The sequence below is a fragment of the Ochotona curzoniae genome, unplaced genomic scaffold (genome assembly GCF_017591425.1).
Source record: "Ochotona curzoniae isolate NIBS_2020 unplaced genomic scaffold, NIBS_Ocur_1.0 contig_2692, whole genome shotgun sequence".
NCBI classification, from domain to species: Eukaryota; Metazoa; Chordata; class Mammalia; order Lagomorpha; family Ochotonidae; genus Ochotona; species Ochotona curzoniae.
Window position 1 is genome coordinate 14,646,769 of NW_024465556.1, and position 18,461 is coordinate 14,665,229.

Here is an 18,461-nt window from a genome sequence, read left to right on the forward strand (position 1 = left end):
AAAACTAGGATGTCTTAGAGATTTTATTTAAATCTTTTCATAGTCGCCATTTGTCATACAGTACTAAGTGTACCCTAAACAAACTGTGCATAGGAATAAATGAGCTTGGTGAGCTATTTCCTTTGTCATTGCTGAGGATGTCATAGCTAGAATTCTTTGAAAGACATTGCTGCCTATCAGACCCACGTCCAGAGTGCTAGAGATTTGGTGTAGCAAGACACATCCCTGCCCTCAGGGAACCCGTATTCTAGTAGGGGACACAGAAGCAAGACGGCAAATACTGGCAGCTCCAGGAAGGCAGAGGTTGATGTCTGTCTAGTTCATTACCACATCCACAGCGCGTGGAATGTGGTAGCACAGTCATTGTGAAGAGAATGGATGTCATTTTGGAGAGAGATATTGGAACAAAGTAGAGTAAGGGAGAAGAATGATGTGTGGTTGCAGTGGGCTGTTAGGGGCAGGTGGCAGTTCTGACCCTGCCTTCTCTGGACTGTGGGCATCTGAAGAAAATGGACAGCGATGCATTCAGGAGCTTAAACATGATGATACATTGATTAGCACAGGATCTGGCACGTGGGTGTTGTGCGGTATGGAACTGGAAGGGGCTCTTCTGTGCTGTGAATTAAACTCTAAGGTCATTCTGTGAATTAGACAAATTGCTTCAATGCCTGAAGGTTTGAGGCTGATTTTGAAGTTGGCTTAAACCTTATATTTGGTTCAGATTGGGACATAGAACAGCAGGTGTACCAAGGTGGTCATTGCTGTTTTTTTCTTGTGTAGTTTGGAGTTAGGATGCTTCACTGAACTGAGATGACAGTCTTCATTTTAACTTCTGCCTTCGTGGAAATAGAGATTGAAGGAGTGATACTATTTCTTCTTTGCTGGTGGATAGGTAATAGTACCTGAAAGAGCATATTTCTTGGTATTTTATATGTGGGAAACTGCAACTTCTAGAATATCCTTTCCCTTGACGTTACCTTAGCAGACAGGTGGTCACTTTTGTCTAGATAGTCTCAAGAAATACACATGAACTGGACTGGATAGTATGTTTGGTCCTGTTGTATTCAAGCAATGAAATATGCTACTTTGGTTATTAATTATCTCATTTTCCCTAATTTGGGATCTGAAGTTGTGAGTCAGAGCTGAGCCACTTAGACAAGACACTGGGAAATGGGTCACTTCACAAAGCTTCAGATAAAGAGCTGGGGGTGGGGACTGCCATGAAGGGAGGGTTGCCTGGGCATTTGGCTCAAGAATGTTTGTGCACAATGATAAATAGTTTGCCCTTTGACCTTTCCCTTTACAGGGACAAAAGAGCACCATGTGGGAAGCAAACAAGTATAGTTGACAGTCGATGTGGCCCTGGCTGGTGCCCTTCCATCTGCTTAAAGTAGGACTAGGAGAACAGCCTGGTCTTTCCTGCAGCAATCTCAGCAGATTGCTTTGCTTTCTTTGCGAGCTTCTGTTAAGTTGCAGGTGCATGTGTTGTAGTGGTCATACCCTTATCTTTTCTGAAATAGCTCTGCTTTTTTCTTCCCTTGCAGTTTTATAGCTGAAAGCTCTTCTGTGCTGGCTACTCATTTGGCTGAACATCAACCTGGGGTGTGGACTGAAGTCTGGATGCTGGTCTGCTTCCTCACTACAGACCAGGGTAATTAAAAGTGTGGTTAATACGTAACTGGCTGGGAATAAAAACAGTGACTTGCAGCACTTTGTACATTACATCCATGGAAGAGTGTAAATCTTTAAAATGGAAGTGGGCCTTTGGAAATTACTTCCTGGGTCGGGGTCACAAATACGCAAAATTATTATCACAGATCATCGAAATTTCATAGGGCTCAGAACTGAGAGTCTGAAGATGATGCTGTTGTTTTATGCATGTGCTACTCCAAACCTGTTAGGATAGGTAAGCACGTGAGTCCTGCTAAGATTTCCCTCATTTTTCAAAGGTTTAAAATACACCTGCAATAAATATTTAAACTAGAAGTTAGGTTACCTCAATCCTCTGATGGGTATTGTGGCACAGCAGGTTAAGCAAACTGGTGTGAGGATCCCTTTCATTGTTACTGAAGTGCCTGGGATCAGGTCTCACCTCTGCAGTCCAGCTTCCTGATAATGTGCCTGGAAGGCAGCAGATAATGGTTCAGGTGCTTGGGTTCCTGTCACCTACATGGGAGACCTCATGGTTTGGGCCTGGCGTAACCCTGACTGTTGAACTAATGAGTGAAAGAACTCTGTCTCACTGCCTTTCAAAAACAAAAAAGATGCCTGCATCCCACGTGGGAATGCCTGGATTCAGTTCTTACCTGTGGCTTCTGCTTACGGCTTCCTGCCAGTGTAGACCCTGAGAGGCCTCATGGATGTCTCAAATCCACATGGAATTTGGGGCCCCTGGTTTTAGTGTTGCCCGGTCCTAATTGTTAGAGGCTTTTGCGGAGTAAGCCAGGAGATGAAAACTGTTTCTCTGCCCCTCAAAACATAACAAAACATACCCTCCCCCCAAAAAAAGTGAGAAAAACAATACACACATATGCACCCTAGAAGGATATCATGTATATACATGTTTCTGAGTTATCCGTGTTCTATCATTTAAGACAGTGGAGAGGGGCTGGAGTTGTGGCATAGTGGGTTAAGCCTGTGCTGCCAGTATCTCGTGGGTACAGGTTCCTGTCCCACCCCCACCCCCTTTCCAGTCTAATTCCCTGCTAATGCGTTTGGGGAAACAGCAGAAGATGACTCAAATCCCTGGTCTTTTGCAGCCTAAGTAGGGGATCTGGAAAGAGCTCCTGGTTCCTGGCTTTGACCTGTCCCAGCCTTAGTCATCGCAGCTATTTGGGGACTGAACCAGAGAGCCAGATTCTGTTTGCCACTCGTTTTTTTCTCTAGCTGCCTTAAAAAAAAAAAAGCAAAAGTAGAGAATTTGTACATAGATGATAAGCAGTAGTCTTTATGGACAAAACAAGGGTAAGGAAAAAAAGTTTTCGAAATAGGTGTAAGTTTCAAAGAATGAACTTAGACATTACTGTTACACCAGATGCCTTTATGTTTTGTTATTATTGACCAAAGTTGACAGAGTTTCTCAGGTTTTTGCTGATGTCCTTTATCTGTTCCAGGTTGCTGTCCAGGACACCACATTACATTGAGTTGTCCTGCTTCCTTAGGCTCCTCTGGCTGTGAGTTTCTCAGCTTTCCCTGCTTTTGGTGACCTTGAACACGAGTCATAATCTGTAGACTTCCTCACAATTGGGACTTGTGCAGTCTTTTTCCTGTTATTAGATATTTATTTATGTATTAAGATGTATTGATTTGGGCCCAGTGTAGTAGCCTAGTGGCTAAAGTCTTTGCCTTGCATACTCTGGGATCCCATATGAGTGATGGTTCATATCCTGGCAGCTCTACTTCCCATCCTGCTCCCTGCTTGTGGCTTGGGAAAGCAGAAGAGGATGGTCCAAAACCTTGGGACACTGCACCCATCTGGAAGAAACTCCAGGCTCCTGGCTTTGAATTGGCTCAGCTCCAGCTGATGCGGCCACTTGTGAAGTGAACCAGCAGATGGAAGATCTTTCCTCTCTGTTGCTCCTCTCTGTACATCTGACTTTCCAATAAAAATAAACAAATGTATTTTCTAAAAGATTTTTTTTTTTTATTACAAAGTCAGAATTACAGGGAGAGAGAAGGAGACAGAGAGAACTATCGTCCATCTTCTGGTTCACTCTAATTGAGCCATTGTAGCTCAACATCTTAAGCCACCACTTGGAATGTCCTCATCCCATGAGTGTCAGTTCAAGACCTGCCTGCTCTACTTCCAGTCTATCTTGCTACTAATATACTTGGGAAGGCAGTGGACAGAGGCTCACATAGTTATTGAGTCCCTTCAAACTACATGAAAGACTCAAATGGTCTTTTTTTTTTTAAAAAAAGATTTATTTATTTTTATTGCAAAGTCAGATGCACAGAGAAGAGAGATAGAGAGGAAGATCTTCCATCTGCTGGTTCACTCCCCAAGTGGCTGCAGTGGTCGGAGCTGAAGCCAGGAGTCAGGAGCTTCTTCCTGGTTTTCCACATGGATACAGGGTCCCAATGCTTTGGGCCATCCTTAACTGCTTTCCCAGGCCACAAGTAGGGAGCTGGATGGGAAGTGGGGCAGCCAGAACACAAACTGGCGCCCATAAGGGATCCCAGGCAAACAAGGCAAGGACTTTAGCCACTAGGCTACAGCACCAAGCCCAGAAATAAATCTTTTAAGGAAAAATATCACACCACAACACCCTCCCCTTTGGGGAGGAAAAACACAGAGATAAAATGCAATTCTGTCACATCATACGAAGAGTGGGTACTGTTAGTGTAACTTACCGCTGTCAACATTGATGACCTGCCCAAAGTGGTTTAACCAGTTTCTCCTGTGTGGACTCTTTGGAAGGAAGCCACAGCATGAGCTGTGTTCCACCTCTGTGAGCCTGGAGAATCCCTGTGGGTGACTGGGGATGTGTATGGGAGAGTTTTATTTCTCCACCTTATTTAGTTATTTGTGCATGTCAGTGTGTGTAATGGAAAAATGTAACTTATGCTTTGGCTTGTATTCCAATAGTCTCTTACTGAAATTATTCAGGCTTCAGTTACTAGAAGCCTTTCCTTTGGTTCCTATGTCCCTGTTGTTTTGATATTTTGATTTTCTTTTTTCAAAGATTTGTTTATCATCTATTTATTTGAAAGAGTTTCAGAGAGAGGAAGAGAACAAGATCTGCCATTTGTTTTGGGGGTGGGGGTTGCAAAGTTTGATTTATTTGTTTTTGTTTGTTGGTTTGTTTGGAAAGGCAGTTTTACAGAGAGAAGGAGATACAGAGATAACTTCTGTCTGCTGGTTCACTCTGCAAGTGGCTGTTGTGGCCGGAGCTGAGCTGATTCAAAGCCAGGAGCCAGGAGTTTCTTCTGGGTCACCCTCTTGGGTACAGGATCCCAGTCAGGGAGCTGGTGGGAAGTGCAGCATCCAGGACACAAACTGGTGCCCATACAGGATCCTGGTGCATGCAAGGTGAGGATTTAGCCACTGAGCCGTTGTGTCAGCTCCCAATTTTATTTTTAAAAATATTTTATTTATTTCTATTTATTTATTTGAAAGACAGAGTTACAGAAGAAGAGAGAGCGAGATCTTCCATCTACTTGTTTACTCCCCCAAATGGCTGCAATGGCAAAGCCAAACCAAACTGAGGCTGGGAACAGGAGCTTCTGGGTCTCCCCTTGTGGGTGAACAATCCCAAGCAGTTGGGCCATTTTCTACTGCTTTGCCTGGTGCTTTAGCAGGGAACTGGATATGAAGTGAAGCAGCCAAAACTTAAGGCAGAACCCATTTAGGATGCGGTGCTGGCAGACAGTGGCTCTATGTACTATGCCACATTGCTGACCCTAGTAATTTGGTTTTTAGATCACTTGCTTTCCTAGGGGTAAAGAAAAAGCCACCCTCACTGTCTGAGGATTTGTTGGGGTTAACTGACAGTACATAGGAGAGAAGGTAAACATTTACCTAATGTGCTTGATTGAGTAACAGTCACAGTAGTATGGTTACCCAGTAACCAGGGGTATCCAGATGCTTATAAATTCTCCAGAGGCAGATAGGGTATGTGCTCATTTTGAGAGACAGTCAGTAGTAGTGAATGCCTGGGCTCAATGCTTAAACCATAGTTTGTGGATGATTATCTATAGGAATTGAGTGGATCTAGGAAATGGGTAGTAACTTTTAACAGTTTGTGTGTGTATGTCTTTTAATTGTCTGCAGGTACAAGTTTATTTCATGCAAACTCAGGGAGGAGACACAAGGTGGTAGTTTTGGTGGTGAGCACTCCATCCTTTTGACAGACGCGGGGATGTTCAAATAGTCTCTTCCTCTCTCTGCTGCTCTCCAAGGACCTTTCACTCAAGGTCATCAGCAGACCTGGGTGCCATCTTTTGTTAAAATTCCATGGGCTCCTTTATTTTGAGGCACTGCGAGATGCTCTAGAATAATTTTGAATGAATTTGATTCCTTCAGAAGTTGTTTTTTCCCTGGAGTTGTGAGCCCTGAGTGTACTTGTTGCTACTGGGCATTGTTGCTTCTTGTGCTTCTCAGTACACAGAGCCAGGAGTTCATGTGTGTGTGCACACTTGTGCACTTGCCTGCATAAATTTCCATGTCTGAGAGTGCTTGTGCAAACAAACGTAAATATCTCTCCATTTATTAAGCTAAATGTGAGTTATTCTTATGTCTAGGTCTAATCCAGTGACATGAATCATTCTGACCTTGTCTGAAATCAACCATGAGAAATCCATCCCTGTCCACCATCCCGGTTCTAATACATATGTGTAGATGGCTTCAGAATGGTTAAGTCATGTGCTTAGAGGAAGCTTATTTTTTATGTTATTATTTTATGATGCATTTTCATAGGCTCTGGAGTTTCCTTTCCCCTTCCCCAAGTCTCCTCTCTCCCCCACCCCCACTACTGATTTCCCCCCTCATATTACAATGGGTAGTCTTTCCTAAATAGTCATAAGTCCATCATTTCTGTTATTGAAGTGTTTCCCGACATTGTAGGTATGGATCGTGTCAGAGAGTCCTGCATTCTACTGTCAGGATACATTCAATGGTTTGAGTGAGAGTCCATCTTTGGTCTGCATGCAGAGAGGCATACTGCACTATTTCTCCAGTTAGACCTGTCAGTCTCCACTGCACTTCCAATATACATCTCTTTAAACACAGTACAGAAAACAGCCCGCAACAGGGAGAAAAACAGAAACTTTACATCGACACAAAGTTAAACAACATGCTACAAAATAACAAGTTGTTGCTAAAGTGACGAAAAAGAAAATCAAAAACTTTCTTGTAGAAATTGAAGTTACTGCATAACCCATGTGGTTAGAGGCAGCTTGATCAGAGTACTGCATATAGTTACTGCCTTTGATTGTCCTTACCACTGCTCTCCTTTCCAAAGTTACTTAGAGCTGCACCTTTTCACTCCTTGTCCTTCCGGGAGGCTGTTTTACACATCCGTGATATGATCAGATTATTTGATCACTGTCTGTTCCAAGTTCACAAGCACTGAAATTCAGTGTGTGCCATGCGATTCTGTTGGCTTTGGTAAGTGTGTTGTGTAGCTACCATACCATTTCAGTATCGGGTAGAACAGTTGCACCGCCTTGAAAATGCCCCTGTGCCTCAGTTGCCCTTCTCGGAACCACTGGGTTTTTGTTGTTGTTGTTGTTGTTCCTCTCCTCTGCTGTTTTTCCTCTTCCATATCTGGAAGTTTTAAATTTTCTTCTGAAGCCATTTGTGTCTTACAGAATAACAGTGGGCCGGGGCTGAGCTTGTGTTTTTATTAGTTCCTGAGGAGGTACATTCTGCAGGGCTTCCTGGACAACGACTCAGGGCTGAGTAGGTGTGTCAGCAGTGTTCAGTGCAGATGTAGTCCAGAAGACCAGAGTGGCTTGGGAGGTGCTGAAAGGAGAGAGCACATGTTCGGGACTTGTGGTTTGGTGTGGTAGCTTTAGGTCATACGTGTGTGGTTTCTGCTTTGTGAATATGGCTGGTGTTTCTCATGATGCCCCCAGACACTTCCACACAGTTGTTTTCAGTCAGAGCTACGTGTCCTTCATTTCCAGGAATGGTTTTATTGAGTTGTTCTCACTCCCTGCCTTCTTTCCCCACTGGCTTCTTATTATTTTTTTTAATTTGATGATGTTTACGTAGTTGATTAGGGTGGGAAGGGCTAAGGGCTAGGAGAAAGGGGTGAGACCACTGTTTTCACATTTTCTTTTTTCTTCTTACTATAGCTGGGGGAAGAGAGGATATAAGGGCACATCTAGCTTCCCAGCTGCTTTAATACCCAGGAATGGAGAACGGCTGCTTGATGTCCTCCCAGGGTCCTCATATGGAGCATGCTCTAAGGGATCTGCTTAAGTGGTTTCGATAGTTCTGAAATGCTGTTGATCTCAGATCCAAGATCCATTGGTTGACATGGTCTACGTTAGAGTCTCAATTCACCGAAATGTTTGCTATTACTGCTTGGTTGGAGTAGTTGTATAATTTGTTCTGCCCTCCTTTGTCACAGCACCAGATGTTCTCTGCAGGCCCCAGTGGACTGCCATATCCTCCATATGCATCTGGGCATGCCATGCACTGCTCCATCTTAGCCACTGAGGAGGTCCAGTTCTAACACAGGGACTCCATGGTCAGACCACAGATCCTGTAATTCTTCCTGTGGTTGGAGTTCTGAGTCCAGTGGTTCAGCTGGGGGAACTGCAGCTCAGCCCTATTCTGTCCACCATACATTCAGCCTAGCTGGAGCAACCCCAATAGCCCTAACTAGGCCAGCCCCCAGCCCTGGTTCCTGTGCTTGCCAGTATATGCAGCAGACTGATCCAGTCTGTCCCACATCCCATTCAGTTCTCGTATACATCAGTGAGTGTTGAAGCAGCCCTAGCTCAATCCAACCAACCCCACTATCCAGGCCACATTCATGCTGGTGGGAGTTTCGCCAGGCCTGCCCCCAGCCCTGGTTCCCATTGGCTTCTTGAGTTTGGTTGTATTTTTGTGGTCAGAAAGCAGACTTTTTTTTTTGCTTGAGAACATGTGTCATATGCTCTGGAATGGTCTAAGGATAGCAGCTCCTGTGTGAAGCCCTTCAACACACAGGAGTAGTCAGAAGAGATAACTATTGTGGATGTTCTTATTCTCTTGGGAGGACACAGACTTGGTTCACTTGTGGCCTTCCTGAGTCTCTGAAAGCTGACATGGAGCAGCATTTGGCTTCCATGAGTGTGAAATTAAAAGATGTAAACAAACAAGCAATTGGCCAGACCAGGGTCGGTATCTAGGAGCTCAACCCTAAGTCTCCTTTATCTGTGGCAGAAACCCAAGTTCTTGGGCCATGACCGCTGCCTTCTGATGTCTGCAATAGCAGGACATTGGTGTGAGGAGCCAGATCTGAGTGTTGGACCCAGGTACTCCAGTATGGCACACAGGAGTCCTAACTGGCATCTTGCCCCACTAATGCTCAACCCAACGTGCAAATTTTGTTGTGCTTCTCATTCCACACACAGTGCTTAAAAGAAAGCCTAGTGAAAGGCATCATGTGCAGTTAGGTAGAGTTCTGTAGGAATAGATGTGAGCAGATAAGAACAGATGTGTTCACAGAGTTTCCCTTCTTATGTGGAAGCTCAGGGCCAAATGGGCAATGCACTTTAAAATGTCACTCGTCAGTGTCAGTGCACAAATGTTTTTTTTTTAAGATTTATTTTTTTATTTTTTGTCACAAAGTCAGATATACAGAGAGGAGGAGAGACAGAGAGGAAGATCTTGCATCCGATGATTCACTCCCCAAGTGACCACAATGGCTGGTGCTGCACCGATCCAAAACCAGGAGCCAGGAACCTCTTCCAGGTCTCCCATGCGGGTGCAGGATCCCAAGGCTTTGGGCTGTCCTCAACTGCTTTCCCAGACCACAATCAGGTAGCTGGATGGGAAGTGGAGCTGCCAGGATTAGAACCGGCGACCATATGGGGTCCCAGCACATTCAAGGTGAGGACTTTAGCTGCTGGGCCACACTGCCGGGCGCACAAGTGGGTATTCTTAAGCAAAATCCAGATGCTACTAAGACTTTGACTCAGATATGTAGAACTTCCAGAAAGCTGAAGAATTCCAAGAGTTGGATTGGAATAAATAAGTAAGGAATGGGAAAGTAATTATTTTTGTTTTGGTTGTAGTGCTGGGACTGAGCTAGATGACTCCAAATGCACATGATCCTTATAATCAGTGAACTCTTGTTTTAGTCAGACTCTGACCTGGAATGTAGGTGCCAGTGTACTGAGATGAAAAAATGCATTGATGTCACAGGCTAAAATTCTCTGGTGTCATTTTTCTGTGGAAGTGTCCAAAGGCTGTTCTGGTCTGACTCACACCAGCTGCCATAAGATTGCAATATCCTCTGCTAATGTCCTTGTGTCCTTTTATCCACTGGACATTGTAATCTTATTTCTGGGTTGAATGTATCAGTGGGAGCTGGTACCATGCTGCACCGCTGTGGTCTTACATCACACAGGAGAATTAAGGCAAGGAATAGAATGTTATCACGTGTGGGTAGGGATCTGCCCTGGAATGCTGTCCTTGGTCAGTGCATGAGAGAGTGTAGAAAGCCTGTTTCAGAACACTTCCAGTTCCAACTAGGGAACTGAAGGTTGACTCTTTTTTTTTTTCTTTATTATTATTTTTTTTATTGGAAAGGCAGATATACAGAGAGGAGAGACAGAGAGGAAGATCTTCCATCCCATGATTCACTCCCCAAGTGAGCCGCAACGGCAGATGCTATGCTGGTCCGAAGCCAGGAGCCTCTTCCGGGTATCCCACACAGGTGCAGGGTCCCAAAGCCTTGGGCCATCCTCGACTGCTTTCCCAGGCCACAAGTCAGGGAGCTGGATGGGAAGCGGGGCTGCCGGGATTAGAACCGGTGTCCATGTGGGATCCTGGGCGTGCAAGGCGAGGACCTTAACCACGCGCCACAGCGCCGGGCCCTGAAGGTTGACTCTTAAAGTCATTAAGGGGCAAGAGAATTGAAAATGGTGGGGGGTTCTCAATTGGGGAGATGATTTTGTGTCTGACTAAAGTGTGTGGAGTAGTTTCCATTAAGAAGCCCCTGCACTGCTGTTCAAGCTGGGCTGAAATGATGCATGCTCATTAGGCATGAGCAAGCAGCATGAACTGACTTCTAAAGAGACATTTCTGGAAGGTCCTTGATAGGGTAAGTATTCCATAATGGTTTTGACTAATGGGATTGTGTAATAGACAGATGAATGGAGGATGCTAAGGTGACCAGGATAGTATTTTGTCTAGGAGTCTATTTTATTGAAAAGTAGGTACCTGGCAAGCTTCTATTGCCATCTGGTCAGTTGCTCAGTTTAGGGAACATTTGATTAGTATTTGGAATCTTCAGTTACATTTCCCCTCATTAGGAAGACCCTACCAAAGTGATATCTCTGAATTTAGCTTTCTAAGTAGTTGGAGTTCTTAAAAATAACCCAACAGGTATCATGTGGAGAAAGAAGAATTTGAGAGCAATATTATGTGTTGTTAAGAGCTGGGCCTTGGATTCAAACTCCTATGATTGACTCTTATCTGCCATTCAGAAGCTTTGTGGTTTTAAATGGACACTAAACATTTCTGGCTTCAGTTTTCTCTCTATAAACTGGGAGTAGTACATGACCTATCTGTAAGCTGTTATTAACCTTGTTGTTCCTGAAGCTATTGGCATTTAGCCATGGTGGAGGACAGAATGTTGCTGCACATTGATTCTTTCTGGCCCCTTCTCACATCATGCCTGATGAGTGAGATGAGTGAGTGAACCAGACATCTCATTGGCAGGAGACCATATCCCACCTGTAGCTTACACTTCTCTCTCTCAGCAGCTTGCCATTGAACCCTGGTGATATCACTTCCTTCTTTCTCATGCATAGTTTTCTTCCTTTGGATCATTTCCTGTGAAGGAAAGGTTGTACATTGTTGAGTAGGTAATCCTTCACCGATTATTTCTCCTTGGAATATCTGTTTCTGCTTGGGAGATCTGATCTGCCACTGATAGAGCAGTGTGGACTCCAAGATGAAGACAGAGCCTCATTGGGCAGAGACTCGTGGAGTTGTCCCTGGCTGGAGGAGGAAAGGATCCATGAGCAAAGCCTGTATCTGAAAATGCGCAGAGCTGCTCAGCGGTGGAAAGTCAACTTTGTTCAGTGCCCAACTTCTCGGATGTTCCTCGGCCAAGTGGGCCTGGTGGAACACCAGCTTGAGAACTGATTGGCAGCAAGATTTTGTGGCACACAGTTCTGTTAACAGGCAAATAATCCATCAGTCCCATGCCTCCCCCTCCTCCAGCACTCAGCTACTATCAGAGCCTCTATTAGCGATCAAGTGTGTGTGGGAGGGAGGGACCAGAGAGGGGCGAGGTTTAATCATTGAACCAAGCAGGCTACAACTATTTAGTCTGTAGCACGCAGCTCCCCAGGAAGTCTGCCAGGCTGGCCTGCAAGTGTGTAGTTCACAGCGACCCGGGAGCACGCTCTACACGGAAACCTCTGCCTGTCTCAGCTGAAGCCAGCATTGGGGAAGATGTTTGCGGTACATTTGATGGCGTTTTACTTCACCAAGCTGAAGGAGGATCAGATCAAGAAGGTAAGGACTTGGGGCTGAGAGGTGCACAGGTCATTCCTCACTGACCCCCTGCCTCTCGCAAGAAGGATTTCATTGAGCTTACTGGGAAAGATATTGAAAGCCTTGGGTTAAAAAAAAAAAAAAAAACCACAAACCTGCAAAAGGGGAAAGGGAGGAAAAGCACCCACATCCCTGGGCCTTGGATGGCTGTCGCAATCCCTGAATTTAGCTGGGAGCTTCCTGGTGAGAATCAGATGCAAAAGGCAACGCAGAGAAACTATCTAAAGACCTTGAAGAGGATTGTATTTGACATAAGGGTTGTCTAGGGAGGTAGCCATAAAGGAGAGGAGAGTACTTTTGATTTATTTATAATAAATTATTATATATTTTATTTGGAAGAGAGAGAGACATACAGAGAGAAATAGACAGAGATCTCTCATCTGCTGGTTCACTCCACAAAAGCCAGGAGCCAGAAGCACAGTCCAGGTCATCCAACGTACTGGAGTTATCACTTGCTGCCTCTCAGGGTACGCATTAGTAGGGAACTGGCATCAGAGGGAGCCAAGACTGGAACCCAGACTCTGATTCGGGATGTGAGCATCCCAAAGGGCATCTTAACTGCTTGCCAAACACCTGCCTCCGGAGGGTCATTTTTAAAGAAATTTTAAAAACTTTTGAAGGAGATATGATTATTGTTTGAAAGTATATACAGGGCCCAGCACCATGGCCTAGCAGCTAAAGTCCTCGCCTTGAACGCCCCGGGACCCCATATGGGTGCCGGTTCTAATCCCGGCAGCTCCATTTCCCATCCAGCTCCCTGCTTGTGACCTGGGAAAGCAGTGGAGGACGGCCCAAAGCCTTGGGACCCTGCACCCACATGGGAGACCTGGAAGAGGTTCCTGGTTCCTGGCTTGGGATCGGCGCAGCATCAGCCGTTGCGCTCACTTGGGGAGTGAATCATGGGATGGAAGATCTTCCTTTCTATCTTTCCTTCTCTCTGTATATCTGACTTTGTAATAAAAATAAATAAATCTTTAAGAAAGAAAGAACTTGCATTAAAAAAAAAAAGTAAGTATATACGTATGGACAACAAGAGAGGTATGAGTTTTAATGTATGGAGGTTGAATTCTGTATTACCCATGCTGTTTGTGAAGGGAATGCTATTAATGATGTGAGCTCGCCTGGAAGAGCGAAAGGTCATCTGGATTCTCTAGACAGTGTGAGTGAGCCTAACTTTTCTGTCTGGCCATGTTTGACATCTCCCAGTTTACAGATCTCTAAAGTCCTCTTAGGTGTAGACTGAGCTAGGGTTCCCCCGGTACTTAAGGTGGGACGAAGTTTAAATCTGAATTGGATGCCTCCCCTTCCCTTGTTCTTCCCATTGTGCCACAATGCTTCCTACTTTCTTCCATGAGAAGGAGGAAAACATGGAGCCTCACAGCCCTCCTGTGCTTGGTAGGATAAGCTCTCAGTAAATTCCATTCATTAGAGCTGGGGCTAAGGATTACAGCAAATCTGAAAATATTACAAACCAGGATGGGCACTGTGGTGTAGTGGATTAAGCAGCAGGTTGAGACACATCCCATATCAGTGTGCTGGTTCAGTTCCAGGCTATAATGCTTCTACCAGCTTCCTGCTAAGGTACCTTGAAAGATAAAAGATGAAGACCTAAGAATTTGAGTTCTTGCCACCCATGTGGGAGATCTATGTGGAGTTCCTGGCTTTGGCATAGCCCTACTCTGACTGTTGGGGCCATTGTGGAATGAACCTGCTGACAGAAGATCAATCTCTTTCCACCCCCCACCCCTTCTCCTTTTCAACTAGATGCCACTAAGAGTCAGATTTAACCTGTCCGATTTTTCACTTACAGTTCAATCCATGTAGGAAGTTAAAGGAATTCTCTGAGGCTCTGTCTAAGCTTCCCTGTGCTGTTGTTTCCTGCTTAGGAGAGAAGCAACCTACAGGGCATCTCTCCCGCCCCCAGGGAGGAGTCTGGAGCCCTGAGACCTTTGCTTTCCCAAGCTGTGGCGGTTAACCTTTTGTTCTACCCTGAGGTGAGGCAGGATTTGTTTGCTCACCAACACAAGTACAGGCTGGGCTCGGGGCCCCTCCTCTGATGTGAAGCAGCCTTTGTCTATGCCTAAACCTGACCTTCCTTCTCCCGTTGGCTGCCCTAAGCTGGTGACCTGGTGATGTGGGGTAGTGGTGGCAGGGCTGAGTCACGGTTACACAGGACACAGCTCCCCGTGGTGCTGACATACCTGGTCAGAAGGTATTGCGTGTTCTGCTCTGTCGTCAGCTAGCCATATACCGTCCTTGTTTCTGTATTCCCTGCCTCTGAATTGTGTCAAGGCCTTGTGCCATACTTGCCTGGGAGGGCTCCTGTTCTGACTGTGACACAAGTTTTGTTTTTTAATCTCCTCACACCCATATTAAACAGAAAGAAAAAATGAGAAATCATTATGGCAGCTTCTTTTCCAATTCAAAATATTGACACTGTTTGCTCTGTTGAAGACCCTGGCAGGGTCTGGTCACTGACCTGAGATTGTTCATCTGTAAGAGCAGGATGGGGAGGCAGGCTTCCAAAGTGTATTTTTTACAATCTAGGAAGTCAACATTATGAAAAAGTAGAAATGCTTCCTTTCATCACATACCCTGTCATGTTTGCTGTGCAAAAGCATCTAGTATCTTATCTCTATGTCTTTTTAAAAAATGTATCTATTTTATTCATTTGAAAGGTAGAGTCACAGACACAAAAAGAATGAGAGGTCTTCTATCTGCTGGTTTGCTCCCCAAATGGCCACAATGACTGGAGCTCCAAAACTGGGAACCTCTATGAACCTCCCATTGGGTGCAGAAGCCCAAACACTTGGAACCTCTTCCATTGCCTTCCTGAGCCATTATCAGAGAGCTGGATCAGAAATGAAGCTTCTGGGACTCGAACCAGTGCCCATATGGGATGCTGGTGCTGCAGGTGGAGACTTACCCTGATGTACCACAACATCTTCCACCCCATGTAATTTTTAAAATATAAATTTATTTTATTTTTGATGATGTTTATATAGTTGAAAAGGATGTATACTCTTGCAGACCACTGATTAAGAGGGTTGAGGTATGGGGTAAGTAGATGAGACAATTGCTTAACTTTTTTTTCTTTCTCTATCTGGGGGAATAAGGGAGAGGAGAGGGGGCTTCTCCCAGCAGCCTGACCACATCAGTACCCGTACCCTCTGTACTTTCTTGCAGTTACCTTGATGTGTGCTAGACACACAGCTCCAACTCTTGCTTGCCTGTTACTGCTATGTTGCTTACAGATTTTTTTCTCCTTTGTTTTCATTATTTTCATTGTATTGTCTACCTAATAGTTCATCAAATGAATGTGCTGTTATTTATTCAAACTTTTCCTTCTTACCTGACTTTGGGATGCTTTTAAAACAGTCAACAATTTGAATATTGTAATGGTAGACATTGCAGTGTATTTGTTGTTTTCCATATTTGGAGTTATTTCTGAGAGCAGGTTTCCAGAAATGAAATCACTGGGTCAAGAAGTGTAAACTTCTTATGATTGTTGGATCATGGTCTGAGACCTTTGGACTCCATAGCTGTAAGTCCCCTTTCAGCTCCTGCATCTGTAATTGAGCAGGCAGAGCTTGACTTTTTGACTTTACTCCTCTGAGTCAAATAAGCCACGTGTTAGTGCTCTGGATGCTGTCGGCTGCTGTGGTACATGAGTCTTTTCAAATAGAGACTGGGTCTTCTGTGACAGGAGCCCCTTCTTTAATCTCAACATATCTTTCAGTCAGTCTTTCCTTCCAGCTACTTTACAAGGTATGTGGGAGATACAAAGAATAAACCAGAAACTGTGCTGAAGTTGTCCTACTATCTGAATGTAACGCCAAAGACCTTATTGCATTCAGCTGCAGCTGCAGACCATCCCAGCAGTCCTTAGCCATCACTGGCACAGACAGGCAGGCATAAGGTATATGGCTGGGGAAGCTCTTTGTCCTCTGGGACTGAGCAGTAGGCTCAGGGACACTGTATTAGGGGCTTTGGGTAGATGAAAGATGAAGGGCAATTCCCATATAGGGCATTCCTGTCTTCCCCAGCCCCAGTCTTGGGGGTCACGTCTCATCCACTTCTCACCATTGTGTGTGCTGTGCCAACCAATTAGTCATGATGAGACAGGCTGAGCAGCAACCCCCTAATGAAGCCTGACCTGGTTACATCCTCGTCTTCCCCCACAGCCTAAAGCACAATTATCTTTTGTTGTTAGTGGCTCTCTGGTGGCATTCTGGCTATGAGGCCTTCTCATTGTTGGCTCTTGACTGAGCTGGCTCTTTCTGGCCTCTTGAATCCTGGCTGATGGCTGGGCACCCATTCTCAGACAGAGGTAAAGTGAGCCCTGTAGTTTTCATGTCATCAGCTCAGTTTAACCAAAATGGAAATTTAAAGCACTGGCTCATAGAGATTATAGTTAGAAATGGGATTTAGCTTTGAGCTTCTCAGCAGCCAGTAAACAAAAGGAAATGGTTTGGATTTACCTATTCTCATCACTGGAGAAAAAAATGCTTCCATGTTTAGGAACCAAGGATTTGAGCTGTAGCCAGTCTACTATGGCAGAGAAGTGAGGAGATGTTTAGGGCCTGGAACTACAAGTCGCAAAACCAGCATCCTTCTTTGTTTGGGCCCCTCCATTGCCCCATCAGAAAAATGGGGGAACCACTTGTTCCTTGGAGCTTGCCATTTGAGGAATAAGTCCACACTTTCACAGATCACCATTCCATTTTGATCTCTCAGCTCCACACTTTGTCCCCAGCTTGTTGGGGTCAGCTAAGGAGCCTTTGGGAGTGGGTGCTGTAATCCTGCCTCAGAGGCAGGAATACTGCTTTGTGGTGGGTGTGGGAGCTTATAGCCTCAGCTGGAGGGCAAGTTCCCCAGCAGCTGACCCTGGCCACCTGGGTGTCTGTTCCAGGTGGACAGATTCCTGTATCACATGCGGCTTTCTGATGAGACCCTGTTGGATATTATGGCACGCTTCCGGGTTGAGATGGAGAAGGGCCTGGCAAAGGACACCAACCCCACTGCCTCAGTGAAGATGCTTCCCACCTTTGTCAGGGCCATTCCGGATGGCTCAGGTGAGTGGGGCTGATAACTGGTAGGGAACCCAATCCCATCTTCTCTTGGCTGATGTGCTTCACACTCTGGCTTTTCCAGGCCACTTTGTCAGTCCTCCAGAATACTTTGTGTTCCAAAGCCCAAGGCACCTTACTCTCCCTGTTCATCGTGGTCTCACCTTCCCTCATTGAGCACTAGCTTGAAATCTCAAACCCAACTCAGATAGTGGCCATCATGGGCCAGAAGTTCTATCAAGGTCCATGTCATCCTGCTGTGGATGTAGTCTCCTCCTGGACCAATGGTCCCATGAGGCCAGGTCTTATTCCCTGCGAAGTTTCCAGCACCTGGCATGGTGCCTGATGCATATGAGGCCCTGACTTGTTTGTTTAAGGAGCCATAAGTGGTGTCCGCTCCCTGGTGTCTAGATCCTAGACCATCCATAGTAAATAATGGAGGACAAATTAAGGCCATTGAAGCAGCATTAAAGGATAACTCCGGATGCCTGGCTCATAGCCCAGTGCCATCACTCCTCAGTTACTTTAGGTAAGTGTTTAACCTCAATTTCTGTAAGTTGGGAGAGTTGAACTGCATATTCATTTCCTAGGGCAACTATAGCATGTTACCACAATGGTAGTGACTAGAAACCACACTGATTTATTCTCTGACAATTCTGGAAGGTACAAGTCTGAAACAGGTATCTGGACTGCAGTCAAGATGTGGGCAGAGCTGCTTACTTTCTTGAAGCTCCAGAGGAGATTCTGTTTACTTGACTTTTCCGCTTCTAGGGGCTACCTTGCTTCCTCAGTCCATGCTTCTTACTGTTTTCAAATCTCTCTGACCCTGATGCTGCACCTCTTTCTTCATACCTAAAGATCCTGTGATTGCAGTAGGACCTCTTGGATAAGCCAGGATACTCTTCCAACATTGAGGCTGGCTGATAAGCAGTATTTTATTCCAGCTGCAGCCGTACTCCCCCATTGCACAGGCCCTAATGTTTTCACAATATCTGGGGATTAGCACTTGGATATCTTTGACTGAGGATGTTAACTCTGCCTTCCACTGCCTAGAGCTCTGTAGACGAAATTTATGAGGTCCCATCCCACTCTTCTATCCTCAGTCTCTGGACAAAGCCCTGAGAAGGAGAAGTGATATTTACTGAAAGCTACTGTTGTCCCTTGGT

General features: G+C 45.2%; 1 protein-coding gene across 1 annotated transcript in view; it reads left to right on the forward strand.

Moving 5' to 3' along the window:
* The first annotated feature begins 11,993 nt into the window (after positions 1 to 11,993).
* The window catches only part of HKDC1 (hexokinase domain containing 1), a 35,856-nt gene continuing 29,388 nt past the window's right edge, over positions 11,994 to 18,461 (forward strand). The window contains exons 1-2 of the mRNA XM_040976075.1: positions 11,994 to 12,187; positions 17,139 to 17,301. Coding sequence (XP_040832009.1) covers positions 12,125 to 12,187; positions 17,139 to 17,301 — 226 coding nt within the window. The 5' untranslated portion in view covers positions 11,994 to 12,124. The remainder of the gene's footprint in view (positions 12,188 to 17,138; positions 17,302 to 18,461) is intronic.